We start from the raw sequence: 17,485 nt of genomic DNA, 5'->3' as shown, positions 1-17,485 counted from the left end.
TGTAATATGACAAGTGTAAGACAACAGATGAGATAGAATGGGGGGCCCTCCAACTGCTCTTAAAATATACTTCCATCCTACTATGCATATATTCTCCATCTTAACAAAACCCTGAAACTTTTCTCCAACTTCCGACCCCATCTCATCTGTAATCATAACAAAATTTGTTAATCGCGACAGTACCCAATTGTCCGGGGGAAAATATGTTGTAACAATTTTGTATGTTTTTTCTTTTTTGACACAAAATAAAGTGTTCCAGACTCTGCCACGAAGCTGGGCTGGAAGAGATCTTGGCAACAGGATATGTCTAGTGGCAAAGTTCTGGCTTTCATTCTATCAGGTGAATATCTAAACAAGGTGGCTGATAGAAATATAGACAACTATGAATGTAAATTCTAATCACAGTAACCCAAAATAGAAACAATGGCAAAGGAACAAAATAAATTTGAAATGAGAAAACATATATACACACACACACACACTGCCCATGATAAATATGGTTTTGTTATCAATTAAGAATGAATAACTTTGCCTCTCCCTTAAAGATTTTGTTCAGTGATCGAAAAAGCAAAGTAGGTTGATTATGCATGATTTTCTCTTCCAGAATACATACTTGTTATCCAGACAGTGCAATATTATCCTCCATCCACTTAACCAGTTGCAGTTTAATGTCAAGTTCTAATATTTTCAAGAGATTTCCATTGAATGATAATTTTTATTCATCAAACTCACTAGACATTAATTGGACATGCTCTGGACGTTGCTATGCTACATCTTTCGAAAATTGGAATAATATTAACAAGTTTCCAATTCCATGGAATGATATCCTCAGCAACCATGTGATATAATAGCCCAATTTAAATAGATAAGATTGGAGGTAAAAGGTAATTCAAATCTAGAAGTTGAACTCACTTTGCAGTTATTTTTCCACTCGTAAGGAAAAAACCGTAAGTAAAATTTTCAAACCATCTATTTTGGAGGATTTATGGAGGAATAAAGTTTGTTACTTTTCCCCGTAATCTTTTGTATTACAAATGGAAGAAAAACTAGTGCCAAGTAAACAGGTTTTAGCGATTTCTCAATAATGCCAGTAAATACAAGCTTTTTTTTATTTTCCAATGTAAACCCGGCTAATAAGTTGCTTATTTAATCGCATCTGTGAAAAATTAATGAAAGTATGATAGGTGGTTAGAAAGAAAATTTGCCATTCGAAATTTTAATTTTTTTCTTTGCCAATAAATGGTGGGGGTGGTCTCACTCAGTGTTTTTATTCTTTCTAAAAATCAAATAGTCATCTTTAATGGGTTAAAATAGTGCCAATACAAAAATTATTCTAATTTATTTTTTAAATATTCTGTCTCAAATGCTGTCAAACCCTGCTCTGATGAAGCCACCCTATAACAAACAAGATTTCTGGTTTCATCTCAGTTCTTATACACATAATGTTATTTTATAAAAGTATAACAAACTTTTGAGGGTATGAAAATCAGATAAAATGATTACAAATCTTTAAATTTTTCCAAATTCATAAAGGTATGAAATTTTCAACACTCTAAATCACACACACCCCCATGTTTTTTTAAATTTAAGTTTTAAAATTTTTTACTCACAGAAAAATTACAATAATGATATAAAAAAATCACCAAGAAGCTCATTGGCTATTAACAGCAATCATACAATTGCATATTAATACAATACTGTATACAAATTAGAGAATACAATAACACGTAGAAAATACAATCACGTTACTGTCAACGCCTATTTTTTACATCAACTTTGCATAGCTAATAAAATAATCCAAGTGGTACCAGGCTTGGCTTAGTGTAAATATAAAGCAAGATATAAGCATTCTGAAGATGTATTAGTTGCTACTGTATCAGTTGGAAACGATCACATCAATTTGCATGCAGAATGCAGCGCCTTTACACTACTATCATAGATTAAGAGATTAATCAGATTTTTAAAACAGGAATGATTTTATTGGCTTCCCAACCACAGATATCTCTAAAAGTAGGGACGTTTGTAAAATGTTTGTCTTCTGCTAGTATAAAAATGTACAGTAACTGGACACATATATATGCATTGCAACAATGATAATAGTCAAACATTGCAATTAACTGAAGTAAAAATAGCGGAGTTACCAAGCACAGTTACAACTGAAGTAAATAACATTTTCATACAAAGTGAAAGAAAGGGTCCTTGAATGTCATAAAACCCCGTGAGAATTGTTACTTTGAACACAAAAAAAGAAGAAAGGTTTGTTCATTGAATTCTTACTGGAGATGGAAAATAAATTCACTACAACAATTCTAAGTAATCAAAGGCATGGGCGCATCCAGATCAAGCAGTGCCATTAATGCCAAAACAGAAGACTCATGGCAGTGGCATAGCCAGGTTTTGGTCCGTGGGGGAGCAAAATTGTGAAAGGCGCCATTTCTTGTTCGTGCTTAAGGCGCAAACTTAAAATTATGCATTAGTGGAAAGAACTTTGAATTTCCCAATTTATAAAAATCAAATTTATTTTGTTTTCAGTTGATGTTATTTTTCAAATTAAATTAATTATCTTTCAATTGATTAATGTATTTTAATTTTTTAATTAATTTAAAAAAATGTAAATTCTATTTTATGTTTTATGTATTTATACAAATGCAAACACAAAAAACAACTGGGAAGTCACCCTAACAGGTAGTAGGAAAAAAATTTAGATTAAAATATAAAAAAAATATATAAAATAAAAATAATATAAAAATTATAAAAAATAAAAATAATATAAAAATTATAAAAAATAAAAATAATATAAAAATTATAAAAAATAAAAATAATATAAAAATTATAAAAAATAAAAATAATATAAAAATTATAAAAAATAAAAATAATATAAAAATTATAAAAAATAAAAATAATATAAAAATTATATAATAAAATATAAAAAAATAAAAATAATATAAAAATTATATAATAAAATATAAAAAAATAAAAAGAAAAGAAAGAAAAAAATAAAGAAAGAAAAAAATTTCTCTAAAATTATTCCAAGATATGAAAATACAGAGAAATCTTCATGCTTCCATTTAATTGCTTTTATTATGTTACACTCTTATCGTAAGCACGTGTGTATCACATGTACACTACTTCTACTCAATCGTAGAAAGACATTTCTTTTACCGAATTTCTAACAAATTAATGCATGCCGGAAAGTTCTTTCTTATATTATGCGTGACCACAACATATATATATGATGTCATAGTTATGCATGGTTTCAGTTCGAGAGGTTTGCCGTCTTCATATTAAAAGTAAAACTGACAGATGTCTGAAGTTTCGTGTTATGCAAATACCACGGTGAAAGCCTGCCTGCTCTCTACGGGAAGGCTTTCCAAACGAAAGATCGGTTAGCATTCGTAACTAAAAATTGAAAAAAAAAAGAAGAAAAAAAACTCACTTCAGTCAACCACCACTGTACCAGTAGTGGGGCTCAAACCGGGATGAATCAATCCATCATGATGCCTACACGATCGCAGTGGTTATCACATACTACTAAATTGCAGACGCCCAAGCAGAAGGTGACCTGAATCCAAAAATGTTAGGAACTGCTTCAAACAAATTAGTGCATGCCAGAAATTGCTGTATGTGTCCGTAATCTATTTAAGTATCTCTGAGGCGTGTTTGTAATGCAACTGCTCATCTTCCGAATCGAAGTGAAAGAGGCAGGTATATGAATCGATTGAAATATTTTTTATGTTTTATTATCTACCGGCTCCCTTTGGAGATACTATTTAAAGGGGAGTTTAGCTCGAAATTGAAAAACTTAAAAAGGCATTAAAGGCATTGCACATAGTATATGTATATTTATTTCTAGTGAAATAAATTCATGCGATATGTTTTATAACAAATCAGAGAAGAATGGAAATACAGTATGTAGAGTGATGAATGGTACAGACTAGCGCAGGGGTTCTCAAACTTTTTCCATCCGCGGTGCCCCGTTACTTTAATCAATGCTTGTACGCGGCTCCCCAGAAAAGTTTAACAAAGAATCTCTGAAAATCCTTCGGGATGCTCCGCGGTGCCCCCGACAAAGGTTGGTGACGTAAAGTTTGAGAATCCTCTGGTCTAATAATTTCTTGGATTTTTCCCCTCGTAATTTGACCAGGGGGCATTCGGGTAAGTGCTGACAAACCTCACGACACCATAGTTCATATTAGAAAGCATTGTAAGCCCTAGGATAAGTGCTAATTGAAAAAACACTAGATAATCTTTTAAGAGCAGACTCAACGTTTCGTGGACACTTTTTGTTTTTCTGAAATAGTATACTTATGTATCTTCAGTTACCTTTAAACTTTCAACTTGTTTGAAATTAAATTTTTTTGGTCACACCTTTAATAAATTTCTTCATGGCCCCCTTATCAGTAGCCGTGACTCCCCTTTTACAATTTTTTCCTCCATGGCCCCCTGGAATATCCTGGGGCCCTGGTTGAGAACCGCTGGTTTAGATAAATAAACCATAAAACTATATTTCATATGTTCTAGACTCCTTTTATGTCAAAAAACTCAAAATTGCAAACTATAATGAATATTTTGTTTTACTTGTAATACCTTAAATTAATGTTTAAAAATAAAACATATCATAACATGCAAAATGTAAGTGTTTCATCATGTTATATACTTATTGTGTTCAAAACATTATCCACACAAAAGCATTCATTTAGATTTTGGACAGTTTAAACCAGTTTATGATTCTTGGCATGTCAAAAACCCAACCCTGAAATGATGTTTCACTGCAGTCTTTTTAAAGGTCCATTATGATGGATAAAACATAATTTAGAGCAAAGTTGAATATGAATGTATTCACCTATTTGACTTTTTTACCCATATATACGAGGTCTGTTCAAAAAGTATCCAACCCTAATTTTTTTGTGCATGAACCAATGAAGTTAAGGAGGTGTGATTTGATGCCTGTATGTAGGCAATCCTAGTGCGCACACTTGAATTTTTTTTCCTGCCTGCAGAAGCGGCCAATCACCTGCAGATCACCAATTAGTGAGGAAGTTTAAGTGCGGGCTGTCCCAATTTCATTTCATTTTTTGGCAAAATGGCAGGAAAAACTTGAACAATGCTATTGCATTAATAGTGATGGAGCTGCCAATTGAGATGCATAACCTCTTGGTAGAACTCCTTGGTGATGGTTGTGCAGTGTGGTGAGTACTAGTGATGAACCAATGTGTCAAAGAAAATGGTCAGCATGACTTTGACATTGCATCCCCTGAAGAATGTCCCAGAATAGAATGAACAGATCCACTTCTAATGCTCTCCTTGTCTGCTAGTTCTCTGATCGTGATTTAATGATCCTGCATCAACAGGGTCCTGACATGGTCAATGACAATCTTATTTCTGGATGTTGAGAGCCCATCAGAACGTGCTTCACTCTTTATTGATGTGCGGCTATGTTTGAAGTGGTTGTACTACTCCTTTATCAGTGTGGTGCCCATTTCTTCATCACAGAAGGTCTGTTGAATTTTACGGATTTTTCCAAAGGAATCACCAAGAATCACACAACATTTAACGAAATAGTGTTGTGTTCAGTTTTTCCTGCCATTTTTTGTCAAAAAAACCATGATACCACTTACACTTCCCCATTCACAGGCGGTCTGCCAGTGACTGGCAGCTTTTGCAGGCATGTAAAAAAACAATCATATGCACTAGGACAGGCTAAATACATGCACCATGTCTCTGTAGCTTCATTGGTTCAAGCACGAAGAAATTATAGTTGGATACTTTTTGAACAGACTTTGTGCATTAGTATGCCAGGGGTACAGGGCCCAAGTCCATTTTCGTCAATATTGGAATAATGCTATTAATCTGTACTTTCGTTACACAGTTTCACTACACATAAGTACAGGACATTAAGTTCTATTTTAGTAAAGAGCAGATATATTTCTTTTATAAAACAAGCAATCTCCACAGAAAGAAATACTAAACATATCTTCAAACAGCCCTCCTGTAAAGTTTATTTTTTGCGACTTGATGCCCTTTACCTCCAGCACACAGATATACCTAGGTATACTGTATATTTTATATTCCAGCCATTTACAGCACACGCTAAATATTAACATGAAAAATAAACGAACTAACAAAAACATTCAAATTCTCACCTTATGGTATCAGGGGTTAATTTTTCCAACAAATTCACAATAATTTCAGGATGATATTCTTTTAATACTATTGGTCCACATAACAGTTCTTCAAAAGGATAGTCCTATATTACAATAAAAGAAGAAAGGTTTTTCAAATACAATGCCCCAAGTTTTAGACATAAATTATCAAGGACACAAGTAAATAAATAACACTGTCATATATATTCATGGTTGTGGGCATAAATAAATTAAAATTTTTTAACTTATTAATCAAATTTTTTAAGCAATTATTTGATTAACATAGGCTGAGATAGACTTGAAAGTTGGGCAAGGGTGCAATTTTGATGATGTCAATACATATACAGTGATACCTTGGCTAACGAAGATAATTATTTCTCTAAAAGTGGATAGACAAGAATAATGTATTGTCGGATAATCAGCATGGGTTCAGGAAAGGGAAGTCATGTCTGACTAACCTCCTTTGCTTCTATGATCATGTGATGAAGGCTTTGGGTAAGAGCAAAAATGTAGATGTTGTTTACCTTGATTTCCAGAAGGCATTCGATCGGGTCCAACATGGTAAACTCTTGAAACGTTTACATGATATTGGGATTGGGGGCAACTTGCTGAATTGGATAGAATCGCGGTTAAGAGATAGGTCTCAACGAGTTATGGGAACTCTCTGGTTCGACAGGCATCAGAAGTGGAGTTCCTCAAGGAAGTGTCCTTGGTCACATACTTTTTTCACTTTTTGTCGATAAACTCGATCAGGGTATCGATGGGATTGTTAGCAAATTCGCAGATGATGTGAAGCTAATGGGGGTAATTGGGAATCAAAGCGATAGGGAGTCGCTCCAGACCAATCTAAACAGGATTGCAGCATGGGCAAATGAATGGAGCATGTCGTTTAGCATTGATAAGTGCATGGTCGCGCATTTTGGTTCGAACAACCCACGGTTCTCTTACGAGTTGAATGGTGTCACTATCCCGGATGCAACTAGGGTCACAGATTTGGGAATTCTCATTGACGAGCGGCTTAGGTTTTCTGAACATTGTTCAGCGGTGGTCAAAAAAGCGTATAGAATGCTCTGTTTTATTTTCAAAAAGGTCTCTTCGCGTTCTCCTAAAGTCATTCTTCCGCTTTTTCGAGGCTTAGTTCGTCCTGGACTGGAGTATGCTGTAAGGTTTTGGAGACCATACCTGCAGAGGGAAATAGACTTGGTTGAAGGGGTGCAGAGAAGAGCTTCGCGTGTCCTTATTGGCACACGGGGCTTGAGTTATGAAGAGAGACTTCATTTTTTGAATATGTTTACATTGGATGAACGCAGGGGTCGAGGGGCGCGGTAGCCCGGTCGATAAGATGCTCGCCTAAAGTACCAAAGGATGTTTAGAGGTGCCGCGAGTTCGATACCCAGTTCGTCCTTGTCAGAAAACTTTCCTGACACAGGGGTACAACAAAAAACGGCGACTTGATCGCAGCAAAAATTGCTACCGCAGGCAGTCCCCCATCGAGGGGTTAGCGCACCAACCTCTCGATGAGTATGAAAAACAAGCCTGCCGTTCGGAATCGGCAATAAACTGTAGGTCCCGGTCTAATTAGCCCTCGTGTGCAGAAAATGACCGTGGTGCGACAAAAATGATCAAAATGATCAACGCAGGGGTCGAGGGGATATGGTCGAAGTGTTCAAAATTTTCAACAGGATGGACCATGAACTTTTAGTACACTGCCAATTATGGTGTCGCAGGGAATTTTTCTGCAATAGAGTGGTTAATAAATGGAATAGCTTACCCCCGGAGATGATAAATTGCAACACAATTGACACGTCTCAAAAGAAATATGATAAACATGTTGGGGTAAATCGAGAAGCTATCCCATGGCCCCCACATCCTGAAGCAGGGCCCCTAGGCTGGGATCTTTTACAGGCCCTTCGACCAGACTTTCACTGGGCCTCCTCTATGATGAATTTATAGCGTGAAAAAACAAAAAAATGATTAAAATCCTCTTGGGCGCCAGGGCTGGAGCCTTGTCAGCCCACCCCTTGTGGGGGCCATGAGCTATCCATACATAGAATAAGACAACCATAATATTCTTTATGGGCATTGTATAATATTTTATCATGTGTATATATTGTTTATAATTTTTGTGATTGTGTTATTAATTGGGTTGCTGTATTTTTGAAATATATGACATCCATACTTGTTATGGGCATCTTTTTCTCACCCACCTCATTAGGTATTTTGCCTGTTGAGGCGTTGTATTTGTATAATTTCTTATGTTTACTCAAAATAATCATTTGAAAATAACTATTAAAACTTGTATGAGTGTCCATTGTTCAGAGGTAAATTACTGAAATTCTTATTCCAAAGAACTGGCGCAGAGATATTTTTTGCATTTAAAAGAGATGTCTCTTAAGAGAGGTTTGGCTGTATTTCAGTTAATAAAGAGCTGTACAATAGGAATCAATTAGAAATGTATGTCATAAAATTTACCATATAGTCTTCTGTACATTTATTTGTACATGTTAAGGGATATGAACTTTTTTGTTTGACATTGTGTTATTTTTTTTTATCTTGATTTAAAATAGTCATTTTTTAATTCATTTTTTTCAAATCAGGTACATTTTAAAGAAAGCCATATTTGAGCTCAAAAGGCAAGATGGCTGGAAGAAGTTGAAGCAAACTGCTGTGCCCTATAGTTTCCAGGTTCCCAATCCTCCAAAACCTCTCACTCCTCAACAGAGAAGGAATATAGGCCTTCCAAAATTTCTGAGCAGACAGAAAGACATGACCACTGACAGCCCAGAGAGACCATCTTAAGATGATTTACACTCTTTCCCCAAAGAAAAAAGACCTGAGCAATGATTTTGTACGTGTTCGAATAATCTTATTTTCTCTATTCTCTATAAAGCCCGAAAATAAACAATTAACTGTTTCGTTTAGTGCGGTTCATATCCTCAAGGGGACACAGGATTTCATGCAAGGCATATGCAGTGATTACTCTGCAAATTAATTTAGAATTAGTTTAATGATAATATTTTAAAATGCATCATATGTTTAGCTTGTATCATTATCTTGCAAGGAAAATGCTTTTACATTTTTCATACACACTATGAGTTTTGAAGCAAAACACTTGTTTTGCACACATGATTACATGAGTAATTTTCTCTTAGACCTATGGCTTGTGCTTCCTTCTCAAGGATGTGAATGTGAAATTTCAATGAACTAGGGGTTATAAGAAATTATGAAGGAAAGTACTTTTTTATTTTTTATTTAAAATTTTCAAATTTTTCACTATATTCAAAATTTTTAATTTCCTATGAATCTCGAAGATTCTAGTTCCTTCTAGCCCTAAGTTAGTTTAGTAAGTGTAGAAAATTTCATAATGATTGCTCAAACCATTTTTGTGTAATCGTGTGCGCAATGGCAAAAATTGACATTTTGCAAAAAATGCATTCAAAGATTGTGAAGTATGAATTTTGATGAAATTATTTTTTCTTCAAAATCATAGATACATGAAAACAACATCAATGTTTAAAAATATTATCAGTTTTCAATATTTCCAGTATGTTTTCTTTCTTTAATTTGCCATTTGATGCTTAGAGAAGCCTGCTGCTTCAAATGCTCAACACACAGCAAGTCAAAAAAAGCCACAGATTTGAGAAATAATGAAGCAAAAATTCACTTAATTTATTTTGCAGTCTGCATTTTACATTTAATATGTTCTGTGAGTAAAATTTGAGGGGAATTAGCAACTGATATAAGAAAGCTGACAAAAAAAGTTAACTGGCATTATAATTGTTGATTTGTTAATTTTTGACTTTGTGTTAAAAAAAGCATGCTCAATGCTATTAGGTTTTTCTTAATAGTGACATTTGGTATATCACGGTAAGTGTAATACAAAAGTATGAATAAAATTATTTCAGAAAATAAGCATTAAGGTGTCCAATGTGTGCAAAAGATTTAAAAGGCGGGAAAGTTTTCCACAACTGCCAACAACAAATCTCATTATACAGACATACAAGCACATAACACATTATTATGATGGCAAGAAAAATATGAAAATCAGGTTTCTCTCATTCACTGGTGGACACTTATTTCTGATGTCCATTACCACATCAGAACATGTGAATTTTCACAACTAATCACATATAACAATACTACATGTAAATATGTATTTTATTAAATTTCCCCTGTTTCATGAAAATGGTTTTACAGGGTTGATACTCATTTTCATAAAAAAATTCCCCTGATTTTTCCAGGTTTTCCGGTCAAATTTTCAAAAAATTCCAGGTTTTTTAAAATAAAAAAATTGATATAAATTAATAAAAATTCACAAAATATTAATTATAAAATTATTTATATTAATTATAAAATTATTTATATTAATTATAAAATTATTTATATTAATTATAAAATTATTTATATTAATTACAATATCATAATGACATCATAATCATAGATTTTTTTACATGCATATATGCTTTTCAAATACGTCTGATGGAGAAGAAAAATGGAACACAATTAAGAGATGAAAGATTTCCCTTTCCTGCAATTTTTCCTGCCCACAAGATTTAAGCCTTTACAGTTGTTTCCTTTGTGACATAATTAGTCAAAGATGTAGTTGGTTTCACTTTCAAAATTCTTTACAGTTGTCTTGCACTCGCGTAAGCACTAGAACTGAGAAGTTTAGCAATCGAGGGTATTTCACTGAACTCCTCTGATTTCACATGCTTGGCATGGTTCTGGATAACTTATCTGCCCACGTTGAGAATTTTGCCGCAAAACTGACACCACTATTTACACAGGTCATTTTTGACTGCTTTGATCTAATCAGCCTACTGACAATTCAGGTTTTTATCTGCCCATACAAGTTTTCTTACAACTCATTGTTTTCAAATAAAAATACCCACGTGGAAATCAAAATATACACGTGCATCATCCGCCATTGCTAACTGAAGTCAACTTACGAAATTATCGCAACTGAGCTTTGTACCCATGGCTTTCTACAATGCACAGTTATGATGTTTCTGGAAACACTAGAAAGAGTTACGATATTATCGTAGCAATACACTTTTGAAATTGAAATTTAATTAACACATCAAGACAAATACAGAACATAAATACACAAACACATATTACATTCCAATATTAACCCAAGGGATCGTACGATCCGTCCAGGGTTCTTTAACTGATAATACTTCGCAACAGACCAACCAGGTAAAAAACAGCACTCGTCAATTTTCCAAGCGACTTACGAAATCCTGGTTCCTCCTCGGCAGTATCTATAGTTTTTTTTGCGATATTTTACGGATTATCAATATTTACGATGTTATCGGAATTCCTTTTTTTTTATCCCGGCGGAAATTTTTTTTCTCTACATTATTATTTTTTTTATCAATCTTTTTTTTTCTGGTTAGACGACAATCGTGATGATTTTCCAGGTTTTTGTCTGAAATTTCCAAGTTTTAAAACAAAAATGGGCCATTTTCTCTGATTTTTTTTAGTAAAAAATTTTTTCTCTGACTTTTCCAGGTTTTCCTGGTTTTCTCTGACCCGTACAAACCCTGTTTTATATTCATTGCCCAGATTATAATCACACTAATGATGTTCACTGAAAATATGAACTGTTGCATGAGCACAAATTCAATCTTTCTTGTATGCTCAATATATTCCCATTGTTGATATGTTTTCCTTTACCATCGCACAACCTAGGTTACGTTAAAAGAAAACTCTATTTATGTCACTTATATCTATTTCTATTGTGATCATTTGAAGAATAATTTCACTGAATAAGAAACAAATAATTATTTAGGAAAATATAATTGAAATAATAATAAACTGGTAATGTAACTGAAAAGTACACTATGGACTTTATGATACACATATACGAAATGCAAGTATAAATAAAAAAGATGTCGGTCAGGGCTTGACAAATTGAAAAAAATTTTAGGCGCCAGCCAAATTTCTTAGGAGCCAAGGATGATGTTAAGCTGAAGAAAAACAGTCCTAAATATTTTTTTTACTTTTTTTTCGGGACTTTCTATCATTTTTCTATGTTAAAAGACAACTGTTAAAAATCAGAAAATAGACTCCAATTTAGCTATCACAAAGAAAATTTTAAGTGCCAATACAGATTTTATAGTCATCATATGGACTTGGCACTTGAGGTTTGTCATACCCTGTGTAAGTAACAGTTTTTTCTTCAACTAAATGAAAAGACTCCCAGGCAAGTATTGCGAATATAGAGAAGGGGTAAAAAAAGACTATATTGCAAAATTTACTCTCTGGTTACGTGTTGACACCATGTTCAGAGTTTTTTAGACGCTCTTGTGTTGCATATGATCAAAACGGCCATGATCATTGTAGATTCCTACCGAATCATTCTGCATTCCTTCACCAAATAATTGCTGCTGTGTGTGTGTGTGTGTGTGTGTGAGAAGCAATTCTGTAGTAACACTTATGGAAGCTCAACACTGTGTCATGTGTTATATGACAACCATATTTTTATGGGCATCTTTTTATCAGCCACCTCGTTGGGCATTTTGTCTGTTGTGGCGTTGTATTTGTATTTGTATAGAATGCTCTTGTGTTGCACATAATTCAAACCCCCATGAACACACAGGATTCTTACCAGAAATAATTGCTTGATCTAATAATTTTAATTTTTTTTTTCCAGATGAATTGCTGTTGGGTCACATAGTTTGGAGCAAAGAACTACATATCATTTATATTCATGTCAGTAACTTGTCTGCAACAAAATTCCAAATTTCCTGATCTGTTATTAAAGATTTTTCTGTAATTCAAAATATACTGGCTAAATCCTCTAAAGTAAGGAGGTATTTCGTTATATAGTGTAGAAACGTGTGTGGTGTTTCAAATACGATATTTAGCCTAAGTCTTGCTTTCATAAGTGATGTACATTATTTATGTGAGTGCATATTTTTTATTGAATAAATTTATTCACTCATTGAGCTCATCAATTGAAATTATTGAACCTGTGTGTGTTATTTTATATTTAAAAAAAATTAAAATGAAATGATAATCAAACATTCTTCTAAAATTTTTATGAATTTTGTAATAAATTATATATACACAATATTCAGAGTCAGTAGTGCTTATTTATGAAATCCCTTTCTTCCGGGTGTTTAATGTTTCTAAAGTTATTTCCTTTATGTAATCTTAATTGTCATTTCTATAAATGTTTCTTTTTTTTTTTGATGCTGACCCTAAAATTAAGGATCAGGGGAATGAATTTCACCCCCTTTTTTTTCACCTTAAATATTTCCGTATGTATCAGTTTTGCTAAAACAGAAAAAAAAATTAAGCTCAAAAGTGAATATAAATATTATTGCGATTATACTAATTATTTTATATTTATAGATTTCACACTAATTATTTTATATTTATAGATTTCACACTAATTATTAGTGTGTAATTGAATTTTACATCGTAATCGCGCACAAACTGTAACGAATTCCACTCGTGGCTACAAAAAATTTTATGAAATTATTAGTAACCACATATTCTATTTCCCACAGGAAATTTGATTACTGAAATTTATCATTTTTCCCTTAAATCTAATTTTTCATACGCATTTGTCCGTCCGTCCGTCCCCCCATTTTCAGCACAGATGAATTCTGTTAGGTTGCCATGCCAAGTCTCCGACGCCATTATTTTTTTTAGTCTGCTTGGTGGTCATTTCCAAAGCAACGATTAAGTGCAGTAACCCTGTAGGACCTCAGCGAGGACCAAAATGGCCGACGGTTTCGCTCGTTTATGAAGGTGTCTTAGCTAGAACATCACACATGTTGTCAACATCACCTGATAATGGGGAGAAGCAGCTGTTCTATAAGTGAAACTGTACCATGACAAATATTGACCACAATGAAAACATTTTTTTTTGCATAAAATTTACTAAATAAAATTACAAATATTGCGTAAATGTGTCGGTATACATTAAAGTCTACGTAAAAAAAAGCATGAGAATTTTGGGGAATATTTTGGTGCAAAATTTGAGTTATTTCATTATCTCACATTATTATATTATCATCACGACATTATCATTTTATTTCACAATTCCTCCCCTTGGAAAATTCTCACCCCATTTAATGGTAACACAATATATAATACCCATTTCTGATTTTTCCCATGTATAATGATACTTTTTGAGTTTTTAAATGATACAAGCATGAATGAAATAAGATGTATATCTCAGAACATTAATACAACCAAAATTTACAAAGACTGCAGAGTATTGGTGAATGGCATGCATATTCGCATTTAGTAGGTATTGTTATTAACAACAAAATAAACAAAATGAAACAAAGTTATCTCTCTCCTTTAGAATTATCGCTAAAATTTTCCCTTTCATTTCTTAATAGAAGCCTAATAGAAACAAACTCAAGTGTAAAAATAATTACGTAACTTTAATTGTTTTGTGGCATATTTCTGATTTAATGTAATTAATTTTTGCACACAATAACCAATTTAATGAAAAAAAATAAAGTGCAAAATATTTTATAAACTTACATGTAGCAAGCCAGCTAAAATTTGGGCATACAACTGGGGTCTGTCTCTATCCCTGAATCTAAATTGCATAGCTGAAAGTTTTTGACACTCTTCAAATATCCAATATTGTGGTTTCTCTGCTTTGAGCATATTCAAGTACTGGAATAAGAGAGTGACAATATCATCTGTGTGCTCTGTAAATAAAGTTAAATAATGATTATTATACTGTGTAGAAAGCTGATTATTTAAACTAATTTGGATGAGGACATGTTTTAGTAAATTGAAGAATATATATATAAATAAGCATTCACATAAAAATGTATGTAGTTTAGATTGGGTAAAGATTAAAACTAATAATTGAAATAAATAATATCAGCTGTATAGTGAAATGTGATACAGAGTTAACCAATAGAAAAAATGGTCATGTTGGCTCAAGTTTTGTTTGATAAAGCATAACATATCTTTTAATGTTGAAAAACATTTTATTCATTAGTACGTGCTGTGTAAAAAGTAGAAAAATCACGATTGAATTAGATAGCGCATCTGATAGAGTTCCCAAGTTGGTTATGAAAATATTAAGCAAATACTGGATACATGTTATTCGAGTCTATGCATGAACATCAAGCCATTTCAAGGAATAAGTAGACTTTTATGAAGAACTAAATGAGATGAAAAATAAGAGAAATAACTATATCAAAATAGTAATGAGTTATTTAAATTCTAGAATTGGAGAGAGAGAAGAAATGACGAAAGCTCAGTAGGAAGTCAAGGTTATGATGCATGAAATTACAGAGGAAACAGACTTGTCAAATTTTTGTTGCGATCAAACAGCTGTACATTATTCTTTTTTTAAGAAAAAACTCCAAAGAAAGAGGAAGTGGGGAAACCCAACTGCGACAGCAAGGAAGACTGACTACATCCTATATGATAAGAAGTACGTGATCCAAGACTGCAGTGTTTTCAACAAATTCAATACAAAAGAAGACCACCATCAAATGGTGAAGAGATGTAGCATAGTGCTTAACACTAAAATGGAAAGAGCCACACTTATAAAAAATACAGAAAATGTCATCAATATAACAAATCTTCAAGAAACATCAATACAAATTCTAGTTTTATTGATAAATAATAAAACTGATAACTAATAAAACCAATTTGATTTGTTAAATTATATCACTGAAAGATGGACAAGATGTCACCTCAATGATAGAAATTTAACCACTGCCCTAAAAGAAATAGCAAAGGAGGCTGCAGGAGAAAAAGAAATCAAGCTGGTGAAGAAAATAGCAAAAGAAACAAAGAAACTGATGAAGGAGTTTCATCAGGAGAGAATTTCAGATACAAAAGAATCATCCTAAATCAAAAGTGGAATAAGCAGAACTTTTTGTAAGATGGTGCAAAAGGGGATTATTGAAGATGTCAGAAAGTTCTATTGTGATATTGTAAATACAGCACTGGAAGATAATAGGAGTTTGAAATCAGCAAAATGAAAACTATGTGTTGGAAGAAAGGAAATTTTTGCATTAAAAAGAGGAGAAACCATCACAAAAGATAGAAAGATAGAAATGGAATTATTAGTATTGTTGAGAAATTTTATAACACTCTGTACAAACATGAAGAAAAGGGCTGAAATAGAGAAAAAGAAGCATGAAGAAAAAAAAAAATGGATGAGGAAGAAAAAAAAATAAAGCAGGAAGAAAAGAGAATAGAGCAGGATTTGTACAAGTAGTGCCTAAGCTTAAAGAAGTTTACAAGGATATGAGATGTATGGAAAAAAGGGAAATGTCCAGGTGAATATGGGATTTCAACTAAGAACGTTAAGAAAACAGAAGAAGAATTTGCCAATGTGTTAGCTGCTTTGTATACAAATTGTATCACAAAATCAGATATGCCAGTAGATCAGAATAACGCAATGATAATTCTTTTTTTTTTTTAAAGGGTAGAAAAGAGGATATCAAGAAATATAAACCAATCAGTCTCCTGTTGGTAATTTATAAGATTTTCACTAAAGTGCTGACATATAGGCTTGAATCTACATTGCATACAGCTAAACCAGGGACGTAAATAAGCTGGGCTGACCGAGGGACTGCCCAGGTCTCTGAGGCGAATAGGAGGACCCCAAAAGTTTAAATTTATTTTGCATAATAAAAACCCTTTCAAGAAGCCCCCCCCCCCCCACAAGGAAAAGTTTTCCTGAGGCTACGGCCCTGAGCTAAACCAAATGAACATGCAGGTTATTAAAATACATTGACACAATGGATCACATGCAAAAAATCAGGGAAACTTGTAGAGAGATACAAAGTATTGTGATCCGTGAAGTCAGCCTACATATGTATACAAATACAACGCCACAACAGGAAAAATATCTGATGCAAGATGCCCATAACAAATATGGATGTCATACATTTCTAACATACAGCAACCCAATTGAAAATGCAATTATAAAAACTAAAAACTATATACACATGATAAAATGTAATATAATGCCTATATATAAAAAATATTCATGGTTGTCTTATCTAAATATGGATAGCTTCTCAATTTACCCAATATGTTTCCCATATAGTTCCTTTTAAACACACCAATTGTGTTAGAATTTACTATCCTCAGAGGTAAGCAATTCAATTTACACACAACCTTATTAGAGGAACACTACCTGTGATACCACAGCCTGGAATTGTTCCTTACTAAACGACAGGGGCTGCTTAAGAAAGAGTGCAAGGGGTGTGGCGCACCAGATTGTATGGGGTGACAGCCTAGACTTTAGTTGGACTCCAAAATTTTTGAAAATTTCACACTGTAAAAATCCACATGGCATCACACTTTAGAACCGTACCTTGATAATGAAGATG

At 33.2% G+C, this 17,485-nt stretch overlaps 1 protein-coding gene across 7 annotated transcripts in view; it reads right to left on the bottom strand.

Annotated features, from left to right (window-relative positions):
* The window catches only part of Ide (Insulin degrading metalloproteinase), a 442,696-nt gene that overhangs the window by 230,559 nt on the left and 194,652 nt on the right, over positions 1-17,485 (bottom strand). For all 7 annotated transcript variants that reach the window (XM_089232551.1, XM_089232550.1, XM_089232552.1 and 4 more), the window contains 2 exons: positions 14,655-14,827; positions 6,144-6,247 (listed from right to left, as the gene is read on the bottom strand). In XM_089232551.1, the coding sequence (XP_089088677.1) occupies positions 6,144-6,247; positions 14,655-14,827 (277 nt within the window). The remainder of the gene's footprint in view (positions 1-6,143; positions 6,248-14,654; positions 14,828-17,485) is intronic.

The sequence above is a fragment of the Pholcus phalangioides genome, unplaced genomic scaffold (genome assembly GCF_987345545.1).
Source record: "Pholcus phalangioides strain wild (caught in Gottingen) unplaced genomic scaffold, Ppha-v1.0 ptg000007l_1, whole genome shotgun sequence".
Lineage (NCBI taxonomy): Eukaryota > Metazoa > Arthropoda > Arachnida > Araneae > Pholcidae > Pholcus > Pholcus phalangioides.
The sequence above is the reverse complement of the archived record's forward strand: the minus strand, read 5'-3'. Positions and strand labels throughout refer to the sequence as shown.